General features: G+C 46.5%; 9 protein-coding genes across 9 annotated transcripts; 4 read left to right on the forward strand and 5 right to left on the reverse strand.

Annotated features, from left to right (window-relative positions):
• Positions 1-259: 259 nt before the first annotated feature.
• On the reverse strand, positions 260-1,401 carry PtA15_2A859 (uncharacterized protein; the record flags this gene model as incomplete). Its single annotated transcript, XM_053166922.1, has 5 exons — positions 260-570; positions 692-745; positions 859-960; positions 1,028-1,066; positions 1,221-1,401. 5 exons carry the CDS (start codon positions 1,399-1,401, stop codon positions 260-262), a joined length of 687 nt encoding a protein of 228 aa, XP_053018097.1.
• Positions 1,402-2,676: 1,275 nt separating this feature from the next.
• Positions 2,677-3,935, reverse strand: PtA15_2A860 (uncharacterized protein; the record flags this gene model as incomplete). The annotated part of the gene is made up of 3 exons (XM_053166924.1): positions 2,677-2,889; positions 3,000-3,086; positions 3,180-3,935. 3 exons carry the CDS (start codon positions 3,933-3,935, stop codon positions 2,677-2,679), a joined length of 1,056 nt encoding a protein of 351 aa, XP_053018098.1.
• Positions 3,936-7,754: 3,819 nt separating this feature from the next.
• On the reverse strand, positions 7,755-9,028 carry PtA15_2A861 (uncharacterized protein; the record flags this gene model as incomplete). Its single annotated transcript, XM_053166925.1, has 3 exons — positions 7,755-8,072; positions 8,141-8,242; positions 8,300-9,028. 3 exons carry the CDS (start codon positions 9,026-9,028, stop codon positions 7,755-7,757), a joined length of 1,149 nt encoding a protein of 382 aa, XP_053018099.1.
• Positions 9,029-9,159: 131 nt separating this feature from the next.
• PtA15_2A862 (uncharacterized protein) lies at positions 9,160-10,770 on the forward strand (the record flags this gene model as incomplete). Its single annotated transcript, XM_053166926.1, has 2 exons — positions 9,160-9,730; positions 9,854-10,770. The coding sequence occupies 2 exons, from the start codon at positions 9,160-9,162 to the stop codon at positions 10,768-10,770; spliced, it is 1,488 nt and encodes a 495-aa protein (XP_053018100.1).
• A 951-nt stretch (positions 10,771-11,721) lies between these two features.
• Positions 11,722-13,155, reverse strand: PtA15_2A863 (uncharacterized protein; the record flags this gene model as incomplete). The annotated part of the gene is made up of 8 exons (XM_053166927.1): positions 11,722-11,738; positions 11,820-11,914; positions 12,000-12,179; positions 12,274-12,383; positions 12,471-12,592; positions 12,697-12,761; positions 12,862-12,927; positions 13,013-13,155. 8 exons carry the CDS (start codon positions 13,153-13,155, stop codon positions 11,722-11,724), a joined length of 798 nt encoding a protein of 265 aa, XP_053018101.1.
• A 910-nt stretch (positions 13,156-14,065) lies between these two features.
• On the forward strand, positions 14,066-16,452 carry PtA15_2A864 (uncharacterized protein; the record flags this gene model as incomplete). The annotated part of the gene is made up of 11 exons (XM_053166928.1): positions 14,066-14,475; positions 14,564-14,631; positions 14,864-14,987; positions 15,073-15,184; positions 15,292-15,344; positions 15,449-15,563; positions 15,684-15,757; positions 15,890-15,934; positions 16,125-16,185; positions 16,279-16,311; positions 16,417-16,452. 11 exons carry the CDS (start codon positions 14,066-14,068, stop codon positions 16,450-16,452), a joined length of 1,131 nt encoding a protein of 376 aa, XP_053018102.1.
• A 545-nt stretch (positions 16,453-16,997) lies between these two features.
• On the forward strand, positions 16,998-18,406 carry PtA15_2A865 (uncharacterized protein; the record flags this gene model as incomplete). The annotated part of the gene is made up of 3 exons (XM_053166929.1): positions 16,998-17,858; positions 17,929-18,030; positions 18,101-18,406. The coding sequence occupies 3 exons, from the start codon at positions 16,998-17,000 to the stop codon at positions 18,404-18,406; spliced, it is 1,269 nt and encodes a 422-aa protein (XP_053018103.1).
• A 669-nt stretch (positions 18,407-19,075) lies between these two features.
• PtA15_2A866 (uncharacterized protein) lies at positions 19,076-20,343 on the forward strand (the record flags this gene model as incomplete). The annotated part of the gene is made up of 4 exons (XM_053166930.1): positions 19,076-19,415; positions 19,471-19,774; positions 19,820-19,979; positions 20,044-20,343. 4 exons carry the CDS (start codon positions 19,076-19,078, stop codon positions 20,341-20,343), a joined length of 1,104 nt encoding a protein of 367 aa, XP_053018104.1.
• Positions 20,344-21,545: 1,202 nt separating this feature from the next.
• On the reverse strand, positions 21,546-23,033 carry PtA15_2A867 (uncharacterized protein; the record flags this gene model as incomplete). The annotated part of the gene is made up of 10 exons (XM_053166931.1): positions 21,546-21,634; positions 21,729-21,749; positions 21,847-21,912; positions 22,028-22,104; positions 22,227-22,308; positions 22,404-22,478; positions 22,562-22,595; positions 22,763-22,792; positions 22,859-22,896; positions 22,961-23,033. 10 exons carry the CDS (start codon positions 23,031-23,033, stop codon positions 21,546-21,548), a joined length of 585 nt encoding a protein of 194 aa, XP_053018105.1.
• Positions 23,034-23,956: the final 923 nt, after the last annotated feature.

The raw sequence follows: 23,956 nt of genomic DNA on the forward strand, positions 1-23,956 counted from the left end.
CCAGCCGTCCCAGACTTTCACCACACGCACTTTCCCGTATCTTTCAAGTTGCCCCTTACTTTCTCTGTCAACCTGACGAGCCAGCCCCCAACGGAGCCCCCAACTTTTTCTCCATTTTCTTCTCAGAACGCGTGAATGCAAACAATTTAACATATTTTGGAAAACTCCATCCAAAATAAGCAGTTGATAGATTCTGGAAAAGAGTGCATGACTTGATCAAGGAGGAATCAGACGCGCACACAGAGATTGGAGTCGGCCTTTAGACTTGAAAGCACAATGTTAATAAAACTTTCAAGAGGCCATGGACGACATCGTTTTGAGGATCTTTATAGTATACACCACTTTTCCACAACTCCCGCACGTATTCTCGGCTCGTTCTTTCCAATTTTGATATCAGATTCGCGTCGTGCTCCTTGGCGTGAATAACCTGGGCAATTGCTTTGGCACAAGTTGCAATCTTGCCCAGTTCGTCATCGTCTTTTCCTCTCAGCCGAAACATCTGCCAGACCACATCCGAAAGCTTATCCGAAATATAATCACTCCTAGCTCGATCTGGGCGTTTTTGGATATCTGTATTGAAGCAATCCATCAGGGCATCGACTGATTCCAGGTTTTTGAAAGACTTTGGCGCGTCGAGAACTAGTTCTCCTGGTTATTAAATTGCCGTCAGCTAAATAGAAAATCTACTTACCACAAACATCACCAAACGTACCGGTCAGGAACGATCGGGTGTGGATTGGATTGTCTTGGGAATTAACGTGGTTTTAACATTTGTTTTTAGAAATACTGTTTCAGCTACTTTTATAATAGCTGCCAATATCAGAAATTAATGTGATTGAATTGTGAGTGGACGCTTACAAATAACGGCCAGCCAGTACCGGGTCTCCAGTGACGCTTCTAGTTCTTTGTCCAGTAACGGTTCAAGTAGTTCAAGTTTTCTCGTATTGTAGGCCATTGGATCTATGAAATCTCTGTCTCAATCAGATTGAAACCCCTGAATAAATTATATTCACCACTTTTGACTTACTTTTGATTGCCCGTCGGAGCTTTGGAATGATGCCTTCAACTGAATAAAAAGATCAACCACCATCATAGTTCAGTGTGCTTCAGGAAGCGTGATTAGATGGACGGAACGGAAGAGTCTACGGTTTTTGCATTGCGTCTTTGGTCCATATTTTTTCCTATCAAAATTTAAAAAGAAGTTATAAAAAAGAACACACGTTGACTGGATGACTCCTTGGAGTCGAAGCTCTTATCTATAAGATGAACATGACGAGGCTCGCTCGAATCACCCTTGATTGCAATCTTTCCGAGCTCTTTCTCCAATCCATAACCCGCAGACGCCCGATGTTGAAGATGGGCAAGTAGAAGTAAGTAGCAAAGGAACCCAATTGAGTTCATGATCTGGTTCTCGCGGGCTTTGAAGAGATGGTTTACGTGTCTGGGACTTGGGTCATGAGCAAGGTCGTGCGGGTTTCATGTATAGGGAAGCGCTCTGCGCGGTGTACTGAATCCGAAGATTTGGAGACCTCCCAACCTCATCTGAAACCAATTATGAAGTACATGGTGCTCTTTACTTTGCAGCCGAGATGATTCTTGTGGAAACCCAGGAATCCGGAAGATACATACATGATACCTGTAAGAGGATGAGACGAGAAATAATGGAAGCCCGTAATTCCATATGTAGTCCCTCTGCGATTGTGGGGGACGCCGTCCATCAGGGACCCTCCGAATGTTTATCACTCCGCCCTGGAGGGAATTAGCTACACTGGGGGAGACATCTTAGGAGGGTGTGCTAGAGCTTGTTAGAGCTACAAACATGACTGACAGTGATGCCCTCACTCCCCGGGCGGATCGGGGAACACATGTTGCATTGCGCCGACCGGACAAGCTCGGATCGTTCCTCCGCCGGTCCAGCAGATCAGGGCAATCGGTGTACTGCATGGGCTCCAGCTCTCATCAGATTTTGTCTGGATTGGCTCCCACAGGTACATACACAAAAGTTACCTCCTTGTTGTCAAATTCTATGGAAGCTTTCGCGTCCATCCTCGCGTTCTTTGACCTTTTCAGCTTCCGCGAGTCCAGTTTTGATATGTACATAAGGAGTCTCCGAGCCTCCAAGCCAGGCTAGGTAACACATGAATACTAGGATTACCTTTCAGACATCACTTTTCGCTCAAAATGAATGGCGGCGTGCCTATTCTACCAATAATGAATGAGTTCGGGATGTTTGTGATCATTCCGGGCATTTTCGACGGCATTATGTTGGCGACATTATCAGACCGTAGATTCTTTGTCAATTCTTCCAAGAATCAGTGAGATCTTCAAAGACAACAGATCGCCATGTCCCCTTTACACGGTTAAATGAACAAGTCAAAAAGAAAACTTGATATTCAGTCATAGGATAATTTTGGAAGTCTCGATGACATGGAAGGAAATGGGAGCTGAGAGATGGAAAGGGAAGAGTAGCTGTTTTCTGGGTAGTAATGAGATAAATTTGATCCAAAGGCTCAAGTAGCGTGGCTTTTGGAGCTCTAAACTGAAAACCGGCCGAAGTCCAGATCCACTAGAGCCGTGACTACATACGAGTGGGGTTAGAAGCCATGCATCCGCCTCATTCGGTCTGGGCGAGATCGTCACAAGTCTGTGAAGTACGGTGGGGAAGTTGGTCGTTCGTTAAGTTAGACCAGTTATATCCGGTTTTTCGTCGACCTCGAATCGACTCCGCTTTGGATCCGACGTCTCCGCTGCAACCCCAGCGTCATCGTTTCCAGCTCGCTTCTTGCTACCGCGCTCGCACCCGTTTCCTTTACCTCCGCCGACGTTACCCATTTCGTCATCTTGGTCCTCCTCTTTGACCTCTCCTTCATGGTCTGATCCAATTATAATCTGTTTTGTGTTTTTGTTGTACATAATTTATTCATAGATAGATGAAGAAGATTTGTAAATGCTGACGTTCGAAGAGATTCATGAAAGCTAAGTGTAGTTACGTAACGTACTGCTGTATCTTCAGTGTTTCCAATCGTTGGAGTTGGGATGATTCCTTCGGCTATCAAGATTGAACGCGGCCTGTACTTGAAGATGAACTGGATCCCGAAAAAATAATCAAACAGATGGGTTATTTTTAATGAGGGTTTGGAATCCTGATTGAATTAGAGAAATTAAATGATAACACGGACTTGAAGAAATGGATTTTCTTCTTCTGATTTGATCACGTAGCGTTTCCCCTTGGCCTTGGGACTGGATACCGGCTCCAAGAGCGTTGGTTCACTTAACCCAGCCGTACTAGACAGTCTGACTTGCTTTGAAGATTCTAAGAAGGACATGTCGCTGCTTGTCATGGTCAACTCATCCTCTTTCCTTTTCTTACGCTTTGTCTTGATTTCTCGAAGGCTGAGATGGCATTTGTGAACTCGCACTTCAATTGTTCCCAGTGATTCGATTATTTTACTGTCTTCACAGATCTTACTGGCTGAGGCTGTATCTTGATGATTGTCGAGATGGCTATCTGGATCCACGAGCTTGAGAGGAGCGAATTGAAAACTACGAACGGTGTTGTTCTCGATGACCTCTGAAATCGTCTCGGGACCAGGTTTTCTGCATCGATTGCAGATCATTCCGGTAACATAAACACCATCTAAGAAGATGTCGTAGGTGTAGTCATAAAGCTTCAGTGATCTGTAAGGCTTCCTTGATCCAGAATGGCCATTACCGGCCCTCTTTGCAAGCAGATCGTAGGCGGTCGGGTGAATATCAACGGTGATTTCAAACGGACTCGATTGAGTTGATTCGATAGTTACAACTTCCTGATAAGCGCCGGTCTCCGGGTCTTTGAGGGACTCCTGGAGGTACTCCGTACAAGGCATCGAGATCGTTGAGGATGGGTCGAGGATACTTATAGTGCAGCTCGCACCCGAGACTGCGTTGGTAGGCATACCGATAATTCTTCAATGCAATTGTGATGAACTTGAAGGAAGCAGGAAGCTGAAGGTCGTTGGAGTCGGATCCCAGCTTTTCAGAAAAAATAATATTTTTTTCCCGCAAAGTTTGCACCCCAACAAATTCTGTGTGAATGGGGGATTCCTTGTCGGGTCTTGTTTTGATACACCTACAGCCAAATTACCCACGCGTAAAACACACATATTTGATGTATGTAAAGAAATGCAATCCACTGTGTTGTGTTGTGTTTTCTTGATGAGGAAAGCTACATAGCTGGAAGAATCGAACTTAACTAAGAGCATCCACCCTCGTCTCTGTAAACCCGCTCGGTAAGGCAGATTTACAGAGCAGGTAAGGGATTTTCCACCCCCGTGCCCTCTTTAGGGCTCTTTAGCTAAATGTTTGTTTGGTAAATCTTTAAGACTCGCTAGATTTACCAAGCCCTACAGAGCCTCTGTAAGGAAAATTTTGACGAGCCTGCCGACCCCTTGCCAAACACAAGTACATACATACTACACAACAGATATTGTAAGTACATGCCAACCCCTCTCCACCCCCCGCCCCCCAGAAAAACAAACAAACAATAAAATATAACACTTTGATTGACCGGTCATGGATCAACCGGTCATTGATCAACCAGTCAGTGATTGACCGGTCATCAATGGGATGACCGGTCATCAATCAACCGGTCAATGATAGGATGGCCGGACCGGTCCTTGATTGACTGGTCATCAATGGGATTACCAGTCATCGATCAACCGGTCAATGATAGGATGGCCGGACATTGATAGACCAGTCATTGGATAGAACAACCGGACATCGATGTGATGACTGGTCATCGGTAAGATGATCCATCAATAGACGGTCGGGCCGTCATTGATAGGATGACCGGTCATTGGATAGCACGACTGGTCATCGGGATGACCTATGTAGTTGAAAGGATGACAGTCCGGGCATCGGGTCATTGGCCTATATTCTTCCAAATATGTGAGCTGTGTTGTGCTTATATACATACATACATATTTATGTAGACACGAGGGTGGCGGCGGTGTCTTTATCTAAATCTGTATAGCCTACCAAGCCGCTACCTAGCGATGAGGGTGGATTTTTTCTTTAGCTAAGCAACCGAGCCTCGCAGGACTTGCTGGCTACCTAAAGATTTACCGCAACAAGGGTGGATGCTCTAAGTCCCGCCTGAGGCTTCGCCGGAGGGACTTATGCCCTATCAGGAATTCTTGCGTGAGACTTTCGGATATTTGATCCGTGAAAACGTTATATTCCTCATCACTCCTGCAGATCTCATCCGCTGTTCTTGAAACTCATTTTTCCTGATACGCTTCCTCATCCCCTTATTTGTTATATTCTTACCATTCTTTGTATCTTTGTTCAATTTTTTTTTTTTTTGTAAAATCTTGAATAAAAGGAAAATAACTATCATATCCCAGAATACCACCGGGATTTATGAGCACAGACCATCCTATTACTTGGCGCCAAAAACACAACCGTTTTGAGTATTGATTGAGGCTAGCAAGCCTGATCAAGGCTGAGAGAGCATGAAAAAAAGAAGGGTGCACGTACTCGTATAACGTTGTATCAGAGATGACAATCGCGCATGGACTGATTGTTTTGTGATCCGCTCCGAACCTGGGGAAATCAGTTTTTGGGACGTTTTTGAAAAATAAAATCAGCATGAAGACAAAGAGCAGATGGTTCCAAATTGTATCAGAAGAAAGGTATGATGTAGGCAAATCATCAACTAGATTTTTGAACTGGTAGCTAATTGTTTAGGTTGAGTTTTGGCGAATCAAAGAAAAGTACCACCAAAACTCAGAATAGGCTCACGCGAGAATTCCTGATAGGGTGTAAGTCCCTCCGGCAAAGCCTCAGGCGGGGGAGGGACTTAGTTAAGTTTGTGGAAGAATTTGAGCTCGGATTTGGAACCAGGACACCTCATTGGGACTCCTTCAAGACGGACCCTGGCCTTGACCGCTTGATTATCAAGCCGAGCATGGATGGCTTCCCATCGCTAGAGCTTTTCACCCTCTTTCACTCTTGCAAGCGCCATATTAGGGGGGTTCACGTAAGGCTGATTTCGAAAATCAGCAACCAAAACTAGCAGATGCAGCTTTTGAAAATCGTGAGAAAGCGAAAAGGTTTGGCTGGGCAGCTCCCCTTTGGAAGCAATCTGCAAGGCATAAACCTTACTCACAGGTGCATGAGCAGCAAACTTAGCTAAGTCCCTCGATCGGAGGCGCGCGAGCGCTGTTGCAAAGCGACCCTCCGAAGGAGGGACTTACGCCCTACCTCGCAAAACAGTAGGCAGCAGAAATCCCATTTGGCTGGGGAAAATTTTCAAAATCTTCAACTCTTGATATCTCGACTCAAGTAAAAGCCATCGAGAATCTGAGCAGACAGATTTGTCCGCCTACATCTGCCCTTTCACTTTCCACCTTCCTGAGGTCGGATCCCTCCAAAAACACTCTTGAATCCCAAATGAAACAAAAAGGAGTTCATGGGTTTTGGGAGGGCATTGTTCAAACAGGCCTCGATCAAAGCCATACTTTTGACACCTGTCAAAACCTAGCAGCTCTTATTTTTTTTCTTAAAAATCAAGCTCATGTGTTACAGATAAAAGAAAGATACCAGCAGAGAGCCACGCTTCTTGGCTATCTCTTGAAGCAGCTGACTTGGCCCCAGCTGTCCTTGCGTAGCCTCAACGGAGGGACAAGCAAAAAAAGCTGAAAACAGACATCTGCTGCCTACTCTTTTGCGAGGTAGGGCATAAGTCCCTCCTTCGGAGGGTCGCTTCGCGACAGCGCTCGCGCGCCTCCGATCGAGGGACTTAGCTAAGTTCGCATGAGCAGACCAAATCAGCATTGCTTTTTTTGCAACGTGAACCCCCCTATTACTGTGTTCTTGGTTTTGACGGAGTTCGTTTATTATTTGTTTGTAACAGTTCACACCAGCTTAGCACACCATCAAACACCATTGGATCATCATCTTTCCTGATAATCCGTTTGGACGAGACTCAGCAGCAGCTCCCTGGTTCACGTTGGGCCTTGTCATCCCCATGTGAGAAAGCAGATGTTGCTTGTCGCTTAAATTCTTATCGTAATGCGCAAATTAATACGCTTCTAGTTGCGAAACAACTGCTCAATCACATATCCCAGCGTTCAAATCAATGCACCCAAGGCAGTGAAGGAGCCACAATAGGCCAGGCCCACAATGACTGTTCGCAAAGAAACGTTCACAAAGAACGACGGAGTGGCCAGGTGTATCAAGCAAGACATCACGATCAGTGCAGCCTGCAAGGGTGCTTCTGAAGCTTATGGAAGCCACTGCAAACCCCCGCTTGCCCCAGAATGTCTTAGCGAGCTTGACTGATTACAGATTCGTTGGAGGCGGCAAACTCTATCCCGAGTCCCTGCGACGTTTCAGAGCAAGGTAGGTGAAACACTGTACATGAACATTTGGAAACATGCACAGATGCATACTTGTCGTGATATGAGAACTTGTGGTAATAAAGTGTCATTGCAAGTTCTTCATTCAAGTATACAGCCCGCGTAAAGGTAGCCAGAGAGAGGGGTAGAGAGGGAGAGAGATATAATAATAGAGCGATAAACAACAACACGATTCAATAATAGTTCACACTCTTAATCAAAGAAGAGTCAAATTGGTCCATGTAATAGAGAGAATCGCACGCAGAGCGGTAAAAGAGGAATAGGATATCGGCCGGATGATCCGTCGTTTTATCAAGTGTGAAAAACAGAGTAGCAAAAAGGGAAGCGAATTGGGTATCCGGATGATCCGGTGTTTTATAAAGTTAAATCGATGAAGATCGGCTTTGAGGGATGGGATGTATGTGGGTTGGCTTTAGGTTTTTGATCAGGATCAGAGAGTCTTGGTCGTTTTTGATCCGAGCTCTCGCCGACCTGACCAGCACCCTCGGCTGGTCGTCGATTCTTACAGTTACACTGACATACAGATCCATTCTCCTGACTATCTTCATCCTTGACACTTATAGTATCCGTGTTCGTTTTCTTTGATTTGCTCGTTTCGGCGTAGTTATTTTCGGGTTCAGAGTCCGAATCGATCGTGATTGATTTCGGGGGCGGTTTTGGTTTGGATGTTGACTTGGCAGGATGGGGTTATAAGCACATGCTTCCTATCAATTGTTTAGAATGTCTATTAATTGGCTCACTGCTGTACTGGAGGCTGTCGCTGGAGGTTCGGTAGGTACAACAGGATTTGGGATGATCTTTTCGGCAATCAAGATTGATCGTGGTTTGTACCGGAATACAAACTGAATGGACGTACTCAGCCTTGGAGTGGGTGTGATGATAAGGAAGACGAGTCTTACATGAAGGAACGGGAATACAGCTTTGTGTTTGACGATATACGTTGGGCAATCCGTGCGTTCGTTGATTGTAGGTTCGCCCAAGCCGGCGGTACAGGCGAGCCGGGCCTTCTTGTTAGACTCCGAGAAGCTCATCTGATTTGTGGATTTGGCGAGGGAAGAGCCCGCAAGAGGTGCAGGGCTTTTGTCGGAGACAAGTTTGCATTTGAAGATCTGGATCTCGATCGTTCCGAGAGATTTGATGATCTCTTCGTTCTGGCAGATCTCTTCGGCCGGGTCATCCGGGTCGACGAGCTTGATCGGAGCGAATTGGAACGGGCGGGAGACTGCGCGGTCGACCGAGTTGACTCTTGAAAACGTTTGTCGGCCAGTTTGGGTTCGGAGTAGTTTTGCAGTGGATGTTTTGATTCCATCGAAGATGAACTGGACCAGATAGTCGTGTGGTTGGAGTGATTTCCGAGCTTTTGTCCGCCTGCACTGGTTGGTAGCAGTCTTTTCGAGCACACAGCAGGCAGTCGGTTTGATGTCGAGGTGGATTTTGAATTGGGCAGAGTTGGTTGATTCGATGGTCACGACTTCCTTGAAGACATGGGTGATCGGATCTAGGCTGGATTCGTGGCAATACTCCTTGCAAGCTGTCGCCTCGGTTGCCGTCGTTTCTGGCTCGTCGTCTGTTTTTGTTGGCACGAGGCTGATGGCACAGCTCGCGCCTGAGGCTTCGTTGGTGGGCATGGCGCGCTTGAGAAGGAGTCTCGCTGCCCTGGCCCTCGGTGTCCACCCACGGGCTAGCTGTAGCCGCTGACCGGGTATGCTCCGGGGGAAGCTGCTACATACCCGATTCGGGAAACTTCCATACCCGGGGGATGCTCAAAAGCCACCCACCCCTGCACAGCAAACACCGCAAGCTCACCCAGACCATGTCATCGCTCTTCCCCCTGCTCCGATCGCTGCTCATCTCGCCACTCAAGCCGGCACAGGAGGACCGGCGAGGGCCGGCGAGCATCCACCATGTCATCCAGGATAGGGACCGCGGCGGATTCACGACCCCAGACCGCCAGCAGGACCATCTCTCGTTCCATGATACCGGGCTGCGGGGCCCACAGGGCGCGCTGATCGTCCTCGAAGCCCTCGCAACCAACCCATTCGCATCAACACTCACCCTCAGCCACAACGCACTCGGCGACGCCGGCGTCCGCCAGCTCGCCAGCAGGCTCCGCTTCCTCAAAAAGCGCCGCACAACCCCCATCCACGAACTCAATCTGGCCTCAAACTCGCTGACCGACGCCGCACTGGCCGAGCTCTGTCGGGCCTGGGACGGCCTCGTCGAGCTCTACCTCTCCAACAACCTCATCACCCTCAACAGCTCGCCCTCACCCCTCCTGGCCGGCCTCGGCAACCTCACCCTTCTCTCGCTCACCTCCAACCCGATCGACTGTTCCGCACTCTCCAGCCTGCTCCGAAACCCCAATCTGAGCCTGCTCCAGCTCACCACCCTCCATCTCTCCGCCTGCTCCCTCGACCTCTCCGTCGCCGTCTCGCTCGCTCTTTGGCTCGAAGACCGCTCTCGCTCAGGGCCCCTCGAATGGCTTGCCGTGAATGGCAACAATTGGGGGACCCGTGGATGCGAACGGATCGTCTGGGCCTTGGCCCGGTGCGGGGGGAACAGCAGCCTCCTCCGTGTCGAAATGTTGGCATGCGATGCGCCCCGCTCATCCGAACCCGAAAATCAACTCGGAGCCGACGATCAAGACCAGGCGGAACTGATCAAGTTGATGGGATTCAAGGACTCGGTTGATCGTGAGGACTGTCGACTGACCATCGAGCTCGAAGGGGGCTGGAAAAATCTCCTCGAGAAGTGCGAGAGCCGCAACCAAGCCTTAAGGCTAGCCACTCGACGGGCGGCCTTAGGACTCATCAGCACTGCACGCCCCATCCTCTTGAGCACCCCTGCCCCTGAATCTGCACTAGGGCCGGTGAGGGCCAAGGAGGTGTTCCCGTGGGACCGGCTCCCAGAAGAACTCAAGCTGAACATCTGGAGATGGGTTGCCATCTTGAGCGCTTTCCCCGGCTTACAAGGCTCTCCTCCTCGAGCCGACCCGTCCAATGGCCCCTCGATCGAGCTCGATAACACCGTACAATTCCGACAGAGCCCGTCGACCTTCGTCGATCCGCTCATCTCCCGAGGAACACCAGCCGAGCACCCCCCACACCCCTTCATCCTCCCCGACCCTCTGACCCCTTCCCAACTTCTTAGCGTCATCAATTACGCCCAGGATCGCGAATGCTTGCAGGCTGAGATCGGGCTCAGAGAAGAGGCCATCTTCTCTCACCTTCTCAGCTCTAAAGCTTCATCTTCATCCTCGGTCCATCGCCAATTGGTCGACACGATTAGGCGAGACGCTGATATCGATCGTCAAGGTCGCGCTTTTATCCTTAACGCTTGTGGGTGTCTTAGGTTCCAGGGCACTATTTAATTCCTCCCTTTTTCATATATATCTCTTCCTTTTTGTATCTTGTTTATCTTTCAAACTCTATTCAGTTCCTGTTCCAGCTTCAACTCTTCCTCTCTCTGCACTTTCTGATACAAATAGAGATGTGACCCCTCGTCATTATTTTTCGCTTTGCGTGTTTTCAGAAGCGTTTGTTTTGTATTGTTTATCAGCATATATATTTGTATTAACATCGAATTGTACTACGGATTTCTTTTCTCATCTCTACTTCCAAACCCACTGTATTTTTTGTATGCGAGCGATTGTTGTTGTTTTTAGGCGTTTCGAAGATTGGTACACACAGTGTTTCCAAGTTATACTATCACTAAGAAATATACATCATCTTATCACTTGAACAAGTTTCGCCTCGTCATCATCAAATGCAGGCTAATGGGCAACACATGGTTGACGTCTTTTACCTGATGAGTTTTAATGGGTCCCTTAATTTTGCTCAATTGTTGAATCACATTGATTTGGTCAGTTGAATGGCATGCACAAATAATTCAGGCAATCGTCAATTATTTCTAGTCGTAAGAAAGGCATACATAACAACGATAAGTCGGATTGCGATTTAAAAAATTGCACACATGTGTTAGCGCATCAGACATGAAAGAGTGTACAAAGTCCTTATACATCAAGGAGCCGAAAATAAAAAGACAGGTATGTGCAAAAGCTGATGATCCATAATACATATGTGCGCAGTGTACATAAATATCCATGTGCAATAATTAAAACAACAAACATGCATACAAAATAAGGGAGGAGAATGATGATGGGAGGGTGAGGGCCGCGTGTTTACAAATCAAGATAAAGAGAAGAAGGGAAAAAACGATGGTAATGTTAAACAACAATCGCAATAAAAAGCAGGAAAGATCGGGTGACAATCGGTCTCGTTTCGTTGGTTGAAATGGAAGTTACACAAAGTCTCTCTTGTATTCAAGTCGGTATAAACTCTATTGTGCCCGCCAACACAGCAATCCCAGATACGAAACAGTCAGTCATCTGATCCGAAAAAAGGGAGGTGAGGAACTGACTTTGTGAAGCGGCAGATTGTTCACTAGTCGAGTCTTTGAAAGCGGCCAAGCCAGCCAAGATTCCGCCCAACATGAAGATGATGGAGATGATCAACCTGTCCATAAGAGGGGAAGGAAAAAAAGAGGGTAAGAAGAATGCGATAAAAGGAGCGTGAAGGAAGGCAGAGGGGGGAAACAGACCAGATGACGCCCCAGACTCGGCTAGGAATGATAGGACATAGCTTGGCGAATTGGGAGGCGTCTGATTCGTTCACTTTTCGGAAGACGAGGTCGTCGACGATGTCCCAAACACTGTAGAGACACGACATCACTCCGTTGAACAACACATAGAATCGCAAGGGACTTCCATGGTCTATAAACCTGTTATTTGCAACAAAAAACAGATTGGGCGGAAGGCATATGGATTGAGAGAATGCTAGATTTGAGGGAACTGAGGGGGGCAGGCGAGGCTGACCATAGTGCGACCATGATACCGATAGCGATGACGACGACGATCCTTGTCAACCAATTCCTAGCCCACCAAAGTGTGATCAAAAGCATGAGAGCCAGGACGATACTAGCGACCTGAAAACAACCGCCCCACAAGAAGCAAATTTCACTTTAGCCTGCGAGGGGAGGAGGGCCAGTAGGATGCAAGTATGTCAAGCTGACCTTGGAAGCAACGGTGTCGAATCCTGCAAAGATTAGTAGGGCTCCTATCAGCGATGAGCCTAGGTATCCCGCGGGTAAGGTGCAGGCTTGAATTCCGCCTCTCATCTTCGTCAAGCCTCCCTCTGGAATCCACCAAAAACCCCATTCTGGTCAGCATCTTGCTTGTCATGATTATTTGTAACAAAAGAATGCCTTCATAAAAAGGATAGAGGGGTGTTGGGTTTACCATTCGGGTCCAGCGTGATGCTTTCAATTTTTGCTCCAGTGAGCTTACCAACGATTGCATGAGAGCTATGTAAAGAGGGAATTGAGCATGATTCAGGACGAGATTATTGTGGAGGATGTGTTTGAAGCAAGTCGTGCAGAGGAGAGAAGATGGATTGGGACGAACAATTCGTGGAATGCGACGGTGAGCAACTTGAAGGGATATATGATATGTCGCAGGCCCCACAGATTCCTACGAAATTGAAAGCCAGTCTGTAATCAGGATTGGGAAGGGCTGGAGGGGAGAAGAGCATCCTGTTGATAGGAGAAGTACGGACCAGGCGACGAGGATGAAGAGCGCATAGGCAGCAATCACGTAGAGCGTGATTCGTTGAGTCGAGTCCGGCGCCAGAGTCGATGCAACCGACCGGGCCTCGAACGAGTGGAGTTGTTGGTAATGGTCATATCCGAGCGTGGGCATGCTTTGTTTAGCTCGCTATCTTCTCGGGATCCTCCTGATTTCGGTATGTGTCTTGTCTGGGGGTATATCTTCGTTCGGCGGCAGTGCTCGGCGGTTTTCGTGTCCGGCGTGGGTCGACTGTCGTTGGCTGTGGCCGAGGTGCTGGTGAGTGGTGAGGCTGTGCTGGAAACAAAATGAAATTTAAAATCACACCACACAGTGGCAGCGGACACTTGGCTGCATGGTGTATGTGCTTACAGAGGGGTGTGCTTACATAAACACTCTTGGCAATCCGGTCGTTTTGACTGCACCTCAAATTTCCACCGAAGCCCCTCCTTGCCTCTCCACGACTATTTTGTGTAATCTCTTCTCGTTTGTCAAGCTCCTTCGCTCAAGCTCATCAGCACATTTTGACTCTGATCAGGTGCACAAAATTTGGTTGCTAAAAATGATTATATTACAGCTTATGAAACAACTTTATTTGAGGACTGCAATGGTGAGGGTCAAAGTTCAGATTTGGTAAACCTTCAGAGCTGATAATTAAACTCATAATGCCGATATCAACAACCCAAAAGGCTAGATGTGATGGGAGGGAGGTAGTTCTTTGATGTGTCGCAATTGGGGGAGATGGGATGCGTGGGGATGGAATATTTACAGAGTTGATGCCTAGTAAAAGAATTAAAAGAAAGCAGTTGTAGAAGTCATGGTTGTTGAGTTTATGGTGCAGTCCTTCATTATGAGGTTGATGAGGGTTTTGTGGGGCGTTTTATGGAAGCTTTTATGGGATTTGAATATGGTCAGTTTTTCATGGTGAGCTACCACCCATCGGGTGATATCCCTTCCCCTGGGTTTCTCGAAAACCGATACTTGTCAATCGAGATACAAGCAGCGCCGTCTTCACTCCAACGAAACTCACGTATTCTTCGCAGCGATGGCACCCCGAACCAGTCGCCCACGAACCAAGAAACCCAAGATTGAGCACGCCCCGGATGATGACGACAAGAAACCCAGCCGACGGCCAACGCGACGGGCCACGAAAGTCAAGCCCAAAAAACAAGACTCTTCTTCAAGCCTGTCATCTGGCGAGTCGGACGGGAAACCTCAACAGAAAGATTTCGTCCCCTCTGACGAAGAAGATGATGATCCGGCCGCAGACTCGCCTGAACTCGATAGTGATCATATTGACAGCGAAGATGATGATCAGAAGATTCCTATAAAATCCAAGAAACGCAAATCCACCGCCGCGAGTACGACTCATAACTCACAATCTACAGTCATCAAAAACCTTGCACCTGGGCCCACGAAAGATCAACTCGTAAGCCCGGGACTCATCGCTGCCTTGTAAATACCTCATCCACTCCTCTTAACTTCATCAATTTGTGCAAAAAACGCGTCATTGAAGATGTTACTTGTTCTGCATCTGGACCAGCACGATGGAATTTTTGGAAAAATTGACGGCTCCCGAATGCAATGATCGTGAATGGCTTGTTTTAAATGGTTAGTTTCCCTTTTTCTTTTTCTCCGTTTTGCCATTCGTTCTGTTCCTTTTCTTTTTCTTGAGGGAAATACATGCGCAAATTGGGGGATCAGCGGGTTATATAGAGATAACATGAAGCCATCAATAAACCTTACGAAAGCTGATCAAGGGCCGAAGACAGAGAACTAGACACTGAAACCCACACCATATTCTCTTGTTTATGTATTTGTAACCGGCCTTGTATACGGAAAGATAAAACCTATCGGAAAGCGTTAGAAAATTGGAACCAGTTCGTCGACCTCTTGTGTCCAAAAATCATTGAATGTGACTGGACGATTCCTAAATTACCAGCAAAAGATCTGGTCTACAGGTTACAGTTCAGTCCTCTCTCCAAACTTTTCTTCCTCTACCTTTTTGAACAGGTCTCACAACCTTTTAACGCAATTGGTGCCAATTTGTAGTCGAGATGTCAGATTCTCGAGTGATAAAACACCCTACAAGAAGTATTTCTCAGTTGGCTTTTCCCGGACGGGAAGGAAAGGGCCATGGGCCTCATACTATCTGCAAATCGAAGTCAGTACTTATTCCTACATGGATGGCAGATAAGTAATGATGTGATATAAATATCTAATAATCTGACCCTTTGTTTCTCTCGTCTACGTCTCATGATCAATAAAAAGCCCGGCGACAAATCTCTAGTCGCCGGAGGTATTTGGTGCCCGGAGAAAAACCAGTCCGTCCATCCACCCACTTTCTTCCTCAAACTTCTCGTCTATCCACCGCATCGATTCAAAATAAGGGCCACTGATTATTTTCGGTGTTTTTTCTCTCTTGTAGATTGGCCACAATTAGACATTCAATCGTCAGGAATTCTAAGCCGCTACGAGACGTCATCAATCATAAAGAGTTTACGGATATGTTTGGGAAACCTCCCGGAAAACCCGCAACAGAAGTTCAGCTTTTTTTGCACACTTTTTTCGATCTTTTACTTATCTATTAGTCACCACCCAAAGGTTTTCCGGCGATGTTGATGATGTTTTTCTCTTTGTCAATTTTTCGATAAAAAAAACAGAGAATGAATATATTCGGCCACAAAGATGAATTGAAAAATGGCCCGAAGATGAATGGAGTCGATAAATCGCATCCGTCAGTCTCCATCTAGTACACCCCACAACAAATAAATATTTCTTTCCGGAGACGTCCTTCCCCTTATTCTGGAAACTTACGCCTTTGATTTGCATATGGATTCCCCTTCAACATGAACTAACATTAACACAGAGATCTTGATCTGTTGAAACTCCGATCAATCGCGGCTACCAAATCGTAAGCATCTTGCAGGCGGTTTCCCCTTTTTTCGTATCACCCAACCACCTCATACCTTCACGCATACCTAGACATGAGCACTCGTCCAAAGAAAACGTTCCTTTTGATTCTGAACAATGCGTTCCCCCCCTTTTCCTACTATTCTTTCCTTCAACAAAATAAAAACCAATTGGAAACAATAATCACACAGATTCACGGATAAGGTTGTCCTCTCGAGCTCCTTCATGGAGGAAATAGCCAAAGCTATCAAGGTATAATTTGAAAACCCATTTACATATAAAAAGACCGTACCACCTGGTTCAATCAAAAACAATTGATGTATTCATTTGTTTTTTCTGTGGTAGGTTTTGAGTCCATTGGTTCAATGTATAAACGAAGTGAGTGGCAGCTTCTTCTCTTGAAAGCTTTTTCTTATCCTTTTTCTGCTACTCCAGGCTTACAGCACAGGTCACGATTCTGATTTTTCTGCTTTTTCTTGACAGATGATCTTACCCCAATCTGATGACGAAGAAGATTAAGGCTGATCAAAAGGATAGCAATAGAACAACAAATGTAATTTTCGAGGAAACGCAAGTGATGTATTCAGTTCCTTTCTCATCTGAACCAGGCTCTTGAATAGTTTTCAATGAAGGGCAGTTTGTAACTCTTAGTAATGGATATCATAGATTAAATTATAGATAGAAGAAACCCGCCGTTCATGCTCCATGGGATCTTCCGTGCTGAGTTCTCTCTGCTCGATTCCATCCCTTTCTTCCCTGTAGACTGTCCTCTTCCAAGCGGCTGCAGCCTGTCACTTTATCCCATTAAAAAAACAGGCACCGTTTCCCTTAAAGAATTCATCCGGTCCACATGGAAGATCACCTTATCAAGCTTGTTGGTTGGGTGTGACATATTTCTGCTAATGCGGCGTCATAAAACATGAAAGACCTGCTCTCCCCAGAATTGGACTGAAGGTACCAGTGTCTCAACGTCAAAAGCGCTTGAATGATCAAGAGCCCATATCTTGTCGCATTTTTTTCATCCGCTCAGCTATCACATTTCTCCCAGCTTTGTGTGTGCCAGAATGCTGAGGATGAACCAGTGCTCTTTGGCTCCCCGACCGGGGCGGCCATTCCCCGGAGGATACCGGTCAAGAGCTACATACATAGTATGCAATGCCGGCTGGCTGCCGAGAAAGGACCATCAAGCTCACCATGCCCACCAATGCAGCCTAAGTTGCACCATCCGCCTCGTGCCAACGAAAACACAAGACCAATCAGAAACGACAACAAACGAGGCGATAACTTGCCAGGAGTATCGCCACGAATCCACCCTAGATCCAATCAACCATGTCTTCAAAGAAGTGGTGACTATTGAATCGACCAACTCTGGCCAATTCCAAATCGACCTCGACATCAACCCGACTGTCTGTTGTGTACTCGAAAATACCGCGGCCAACCAGTCTGGACGGACGACAGCTCAGAAATCTCTCATATCACTGGACTACGCGGTTAAGATCAGCTTAGATGGAATCGAAATAGGCACTGCAAAAATGCCCCGAACCCAAGATGGCCAGGCAACATACGCACAAGTCCTTTCGACCGACCACACGGCTTTTCGCTTGTTTCAATTCTCACCAATCAAGCTCGTCGACCCTGATGACGATAGCGAAACGACTAAAGAAATCTGTCAAGACGAACAGGTTATCAAATCTTTAGGTACCATTCAACTCGAGATCTTCAAATGTCAACTTCGCGCCCACAAAAATCACATACCCTATGGTTCCACTGATGGCACCAAAACGACAAATGAGATGAGCTTCTCAGAGTCCAACAAGAAGGCTCGTCTTTCCAGTACCGCCGGCTTAGGCGATCCTATAATTCGTGAAGCCAAGCCTTACACAAAGTATACCATCACACAGCAAGCTGCACATCCGTTCCTTCATGTCAGTCTCATCTTTCTTCTCTTTTCTTTTCATCTCTCCTTTCTTTTCGCTGCTAATTACGCGTTTTCAGTTTATATTCCAGTACAAACCTCAGTCGATTTTGGTTGCCGAAGGGATCATTCCAAATCCCGTCATCCCTGCTCAACCTCCTGTGATAGACTCCAGTGCAACAGTAAGCCGATAGACTTCTTCCTTCCTCAATTATCCATCAAAACATGTGCTTATAATCTTATTCTACAAAGTCAACGTCTAAACCAAAATTACCCCCGTACTCAATCATGATTGATTCGGACTCTGAACCCGAAAATAACAACAACGACAAACAAAAGAAAGTGAAAAAAGAAAATCGTGTCAAAAAGGAAGATAGTAATAACAATGGAAGCGGATGTCAATGCAATTGTAAGAATAAACGACCAGCTGAAGATGGCGGCCAGGTCGCCGAGAGCTCGAATGAAAAACGAGCCCGAATCTCTGATGCTGATCAGAAACCTAATGTAAACCAACGTGTCCAGCCATCCAAGCCAATATTTATCGACTTGACTTTATAAAATGATGGACCATCCACTTACCTGGTTTGGGCATTTTTGTTGCTCTCTCTCTCTTGCTCTACAGACAGAATAAACCTGTCCTTGCTCAGAAACGTGTATTGCGCTTCAGTGTTATTATTCATATTTTTCAAGTGCCCACTTGGTGTTGGTTGCTTGATCTCTATCAATGCTCCCAACTGCATTTACCTTTCCGCAGTCAAGTATTGTGATTCCAGGAATGCTTGGACAGATTTTTGAGCTGTGAACTCAAAATCATGGAATCCTGACAATTGAGTTCAGGTTTTCACCCTTCCTGCTGGGCAACAATAGGGGGCTGACAATGCCAAGTTTGCAGCTGTGTTGGTCAGAAAACCAAAATTTTACCGGTGCTGTGGCTCAACGGCCATAACTTTAGCCCACTGAAAATCTTGAGTTGTTCAAGCTTAAGCGGAATCACAATACTTGCCGGGAATACTTCTCCAAGCGTTCGAATTGCTTTTTAGATAATGTGGAAAGATGATGGGATGTGGTTCATCAAGCATTAATCCAAGTTGACAGTCAATATAGGTCAATATGCATGCAAATTGCCCGTGACAGGTAGCGGATTCCCCCGGAGCATATCCGGTCATGCTGGCTGCCGCATGTGTATTTGTTGGCACCACGCACCGGTAAAAGACCATCAAGCTCACCATGCCCACCAACACAGCTTCAGGTGCAAGCTGCACAATCAGCCTCGTTTCAACGAAAACAGAAGACGGATCAGAAACGACGACAACCGAGGAGATAACTTGCCAGGAGTATCGCCACGGATCCAGCCTAGATCCGATCACCCATGTCTTCAAAGAAGTCGTGACGATCGAATCACCTAACTCTGGCAAATTCAAAATCCATCTCGACATCAAACCGACTGCCTGCTGTGTACTGGAAAAGAGTGCTGTCAACCTATGCGGACGGACAAAAGCTCAGAAATCACTCCAACCACACGACTATGTGGCCAGATGTGGCCCTTGTCGACTTGGATGGAATCCCCGTAAGCCAGAGAAGAATACCCCGAACTCAAAGTGGCCGACGTACCTTCTCGCAAGTCAGCACAAAATCAAGCGATCTCAGGCTCAGGGCTACCCGGCCTTATCAATTCGCGCCGATTAAGCTTGTCGACCCTGATGAGCAACAAGAGCTTTGCCAGGACGAAAATATCATTAAATCTTTAGGCACTATCGAGCTCAGGATCTACAGATGTAAACTTCTTGCCACCTTACGTCAAGAGAATACTTCCGCCTTCAAAACAACAAATGAAATGAGCTTCTCAGAGTCTAGCAAGAATGCCCGTCTCACCAGTACCGCCGGCCTGGGCAAACCTGCAATCAAAGAACGCAAGCATAAGACACAGTATGTCATCAGAAAAATAGCTGACCATCCGTTCCTTCATGTAAGGCAGATCTTTCTCCCTTTTCGCCGCCACTTGCTTTCCGCTCCTAATTATGTGCATTCAGTTTGTATTCCAGTACAAGCCACGATTGATTTCGTTGGCGAAGGGATCATTCCAAATCCTGTCATGCCTGCTGAACCTTCAGTGATAGACTTCCGTGCAACAGTAAGCCAAAAGACCCCCTAAACTATCCCTAGAAAACATCGGCTTACAATCTTATTTTGCGAAGTCAATTGCACAACCCAAACCAACTCCGAAAGTTGCCACAATCAATTCGGACTCTGAAGCCGAAAATAAGGACAGAGGCACACAGACGCAAATAAAAACGGAAGATAGCAACAACTATGCAAGTGGATCTGGATCTGGATGTCAGTGTAATTGCAAGAACAAGCGACCAGCTGAGGATGATGGTCAGGTCGCCGAGGGTTTCGATCAAAAACGAGCATGCACTTCCAATCCTGATCAAAAACCTGATGTCAACCAACGTACCCAACCATCAAAGCCAATTTTTATCGACCTGACTTTATAAACTACTAGACTCTCCGGATACCTGATTTGTGTCTTTATTTGTTGCCCGCTCTCGCTCTATTACACGGACTTGTCAAACTTATCTTTGCTTGGGAATGTTCACCTATGGTATTCAAAATTGCATAAGATTTTTTTACATAAAATCATAAACTGCAATTTTGGCTGGGAGATGTCACTTTAAGTTTTATGCACGCTGACATATCCCAGCCAAAATTGGCTTTATGGTTTTATGTAAACAGTGGCATATGCAATTTTGAATACCATAACCATTTTTATTAGGGTCTCTTCGTTGTTGCTACCACCCAAACTGCATTAACCTTTCTGCAACCAACACTTTGCAACGAAAATTTGGACACATTCTCAAAATACTTGACAAAGCCAACTTGGATTTGATAGTTTTATCAATTAAGATGTTCCAAGTTGATTTGATAGTTTTATCAATTATGGTATTCAAAATTGCATATGTCACTATTTACATAAAATCATAAAGCCAATTTTGGCTGGGAGATGTCAGCGTGCATAAAACTTGAAGTGACATCTCCCAGCCAAAATTGCAGTTTATGATTTTATGTAAAAAAATCTTATGCAATTTTGAATACCATAAATTAAGATGTTCCAAGTTGAGTTGCATAAGATCCTACACCTCCAAGCTGAAGTGAAAGATGTACTCTCCCAACATTCAAAGGAGAACAAGCACATGTTGACTTGAGAGATTTTTATGACCATAAACATCCAGCCCAATTGTCCCACAGTGAATGTTTTGTTTCTGTTTATTATAAATACAAAGATTCATCATGAATGCAACTTGAAAAGTTTAACTTTTGCCATTTTTGAAAATCCCAAAAGCAATTTGTTGCACATAAGTCTTGGTCGAGAATCCGGCTAGTAGCTACTTATCTATCAATGTTTTCTATTAGTAAGATGTTGAGAATGAATGATAGTATCGCGAGCAGATAATAAAGACGACTTTTAATTCGCAAGGGGAAGGTTGAAACTCTATCCGAATGAAGATGCAAGGCGATTGGAGCTGTTTGAACACATAACCCGGCGACGGAGTCAGGTCGCAGTTGGAGCTGCCCAAAGAAAGGACCTATATATTCCTGATGGGTCAATGTGTTTCTCATCCAGGACAGAGCAGTGTGGCTAGGGAAGGGAAGGGCTAATGAGAAGAGATACGTACGAGAGATAGAGAGGGAAACAGACTCAGATAGCCTCGAATTTGTGGTCAGCTTGTTCTATGATCTTTCCCACAATTGGCAGGGTGGATGCGTTGGCATATGATAAGTAAGAATCTGGAAAACGAAGGAGGGCAGGTGGCCGATCAGCTGAGAGTCGTCCTTGGCGGAGTCTGAATTTTCTATAAGAAATAATTTAAAGCAGTCTTACTCCAGAACAAGGAAGCACCGTCTTTGGGAAAGAGAAAGTCAGTTGTGAAGGTACGCAGGTTTATAGGATAGGACCGACAGGGGTCAAGAGGAAAGCAGAAACAGGCTTGTCCACTCACTGATCACTAGGAGTCGCAAGTGGCTGGGCACGAGCCCGAAGTTGATCGCTTGAAGCGGGATAAAGACTGTCCCGATCACACGAAACGAGGCAACCGGGCAAAATGCAAGGCGCAGGGTTAGCGAGCAAGCATGGCGAGGAAGTAATACACACTTGAGGAATAAGTGGAAAGGATCGCTCACCAATCCAGTTCTTGTACAGGGTAGGACCCCACTTCTCACGCAGCCTTTCCTCGGCTTGTTTAAGATCGTTACCCTCTCTATATTTCATCCCCGAGGAAAAATGCAGATGTCAAGCGCCGATCTTCATGTCGGACGGGTTCCGAAGATGCGATCGGGAGATGAGGCGGTGTGAGTAGCAGCGAGCAGAGGAAAGACAAACAGATAGTTCATGGTGGTGAAGAAGAAGGCGAGCATGGTCGGGGCGGCAATTAGTTGATCGATACTGAGTTTGAGGAAGGTGGCTAGATGGCGACCCGGGGGATGGGTTGGAGGAGAGCGTTGGGCGAGGGTCAGGTGATGCAAGGCAGAGGACAGGGCACAGCGAAGTGATACTGACTCAATCCGCGACTTTTCAGCTGAATGAAATCCAAGGTCTTGAACCAACGCGTTCCCAGCGGGGCGAACACAAAACCTGCAAGAGCGGGAAGGCGGATACTGATGATGAGTATGACTGTTAAACGAGGAGTGATGGCGAGAACAGGCTTGTTGATAGACCTCCATAACCAGCCAGGCGTGCCGTTCGGGCCCACTTCGAATAGACAGTTTACCGAAGGCGGGATAAAAACAAATCAGCGCCGTCGATAAATATAGTCGAGCTTCTTCAGGTCACCTGGGAGGGGGAAGAGAGAACGTCGTCTTTTTTCTCCACAGAATACCGAAAATGAAAGGAAAGTGGGTTGTTTTCTGGACACACACCTCATGCTGTTTCCCTTTTCTCTCGATAGCCTATCGTAGATCGAACATCAGTTCAGCAAACAACTCCGGAAGTTTTGTCGATCGAGACGCGCATACCTGTTGGGCAATGATATCGCCACCGCCGAACAGAACCACTAGAAACAGTCGTCAGATTCCAGCCTATGTTTTCTTTGTAGGACAGATTGGGGTGTGGCTCACAGGAGGTGACGATCTGGGTCCTCAACGGTCGATGGAGCAGAGCAGCGTTGTACGACCGGATGAATGCGGCCATCGCTGGGTGGGTTCTGGTCGGCTGGATGTGTAGCCGGCGCCTCCGGTATCCCGCCTACTTTTAGCCGCGACTGGGCGTTCGGGGGCGAACTTTGGCCGCCCGGGTTCCTGTTTTGCGCGCTAACGGACCCGCGGAACGACCCTGGGAACATCGTGTTGTAACCCAGTGAGGTTACAGTGAGTTTCTCTCCTAGACCCCTTTTGTGCTTAGATAATTGCATGTACATAAATAGTCTTCCTTTTTATATACATGAAATTATCCATCCTACCGTTAACCACATTCTGGGTTCCTTTACATCGCCGGGGGCAGTCCAACCCGCGATCACCTGCTGACTTCTGCGGGTCGCCTCCTGGCCGCAATTTATAAGACACTGCAATATGACAGTGAATGGGAAGCTGGGCGAAACAGTCCCGTCGCGGGTTAGCTATCGGCACTCGCGGATTCTGGTCTCCAATCTTGGTATGATAATTGCATAGAACAAATAGAAAAGCATACTAACCTGGGCGAAACAGTCCCGTTGCGGGTTAGCTATTGGCACTCGCGGATTCCGGTCTCCACCTTCTCGGTGAGGAAAGAGATTGGAGCCGGGGCGCGGGATCTGATAGACTAAGTACATGCTTCTAGACCTAACCGGATGACTAAGCTCGACTGTCACTAACTAGGTTATGGTTCTAACTACATGATTATGCTCTTGTAGTTTATGTAATCTTGAATCTTCTTGTTTCTTCCGGTTGTACTTCAACACCCCCCCAAGATTACAAAAACTACCCACCAATGCCAAGTTGTTTCAACGCACCAATCATTTTTAAAGGTCTGAGTAGCTTGGTCAAGACGTCCGCGAGTTGGTTGTGGGTGCTGGTCCAAGTGATCTTGATGTTATTTTCCCTGATCAAATCATTAACAAAATAAAAGGTGATGTGACT

The sequence above is a fragment of the Puccinia triticina genome, chromosome 2A (assembly GCF_026914185.1).
Source record: "Puccinia triticina chromosome 2A, complete sequence".
Taxonomy (NCBI): domain Eukaryota; kingdom Fungi; phylum Basidiomycota; class Pucciniomycetes; order Pucciniales; family Pucciniaceae; genus Puccinia; species Puccinia triticina.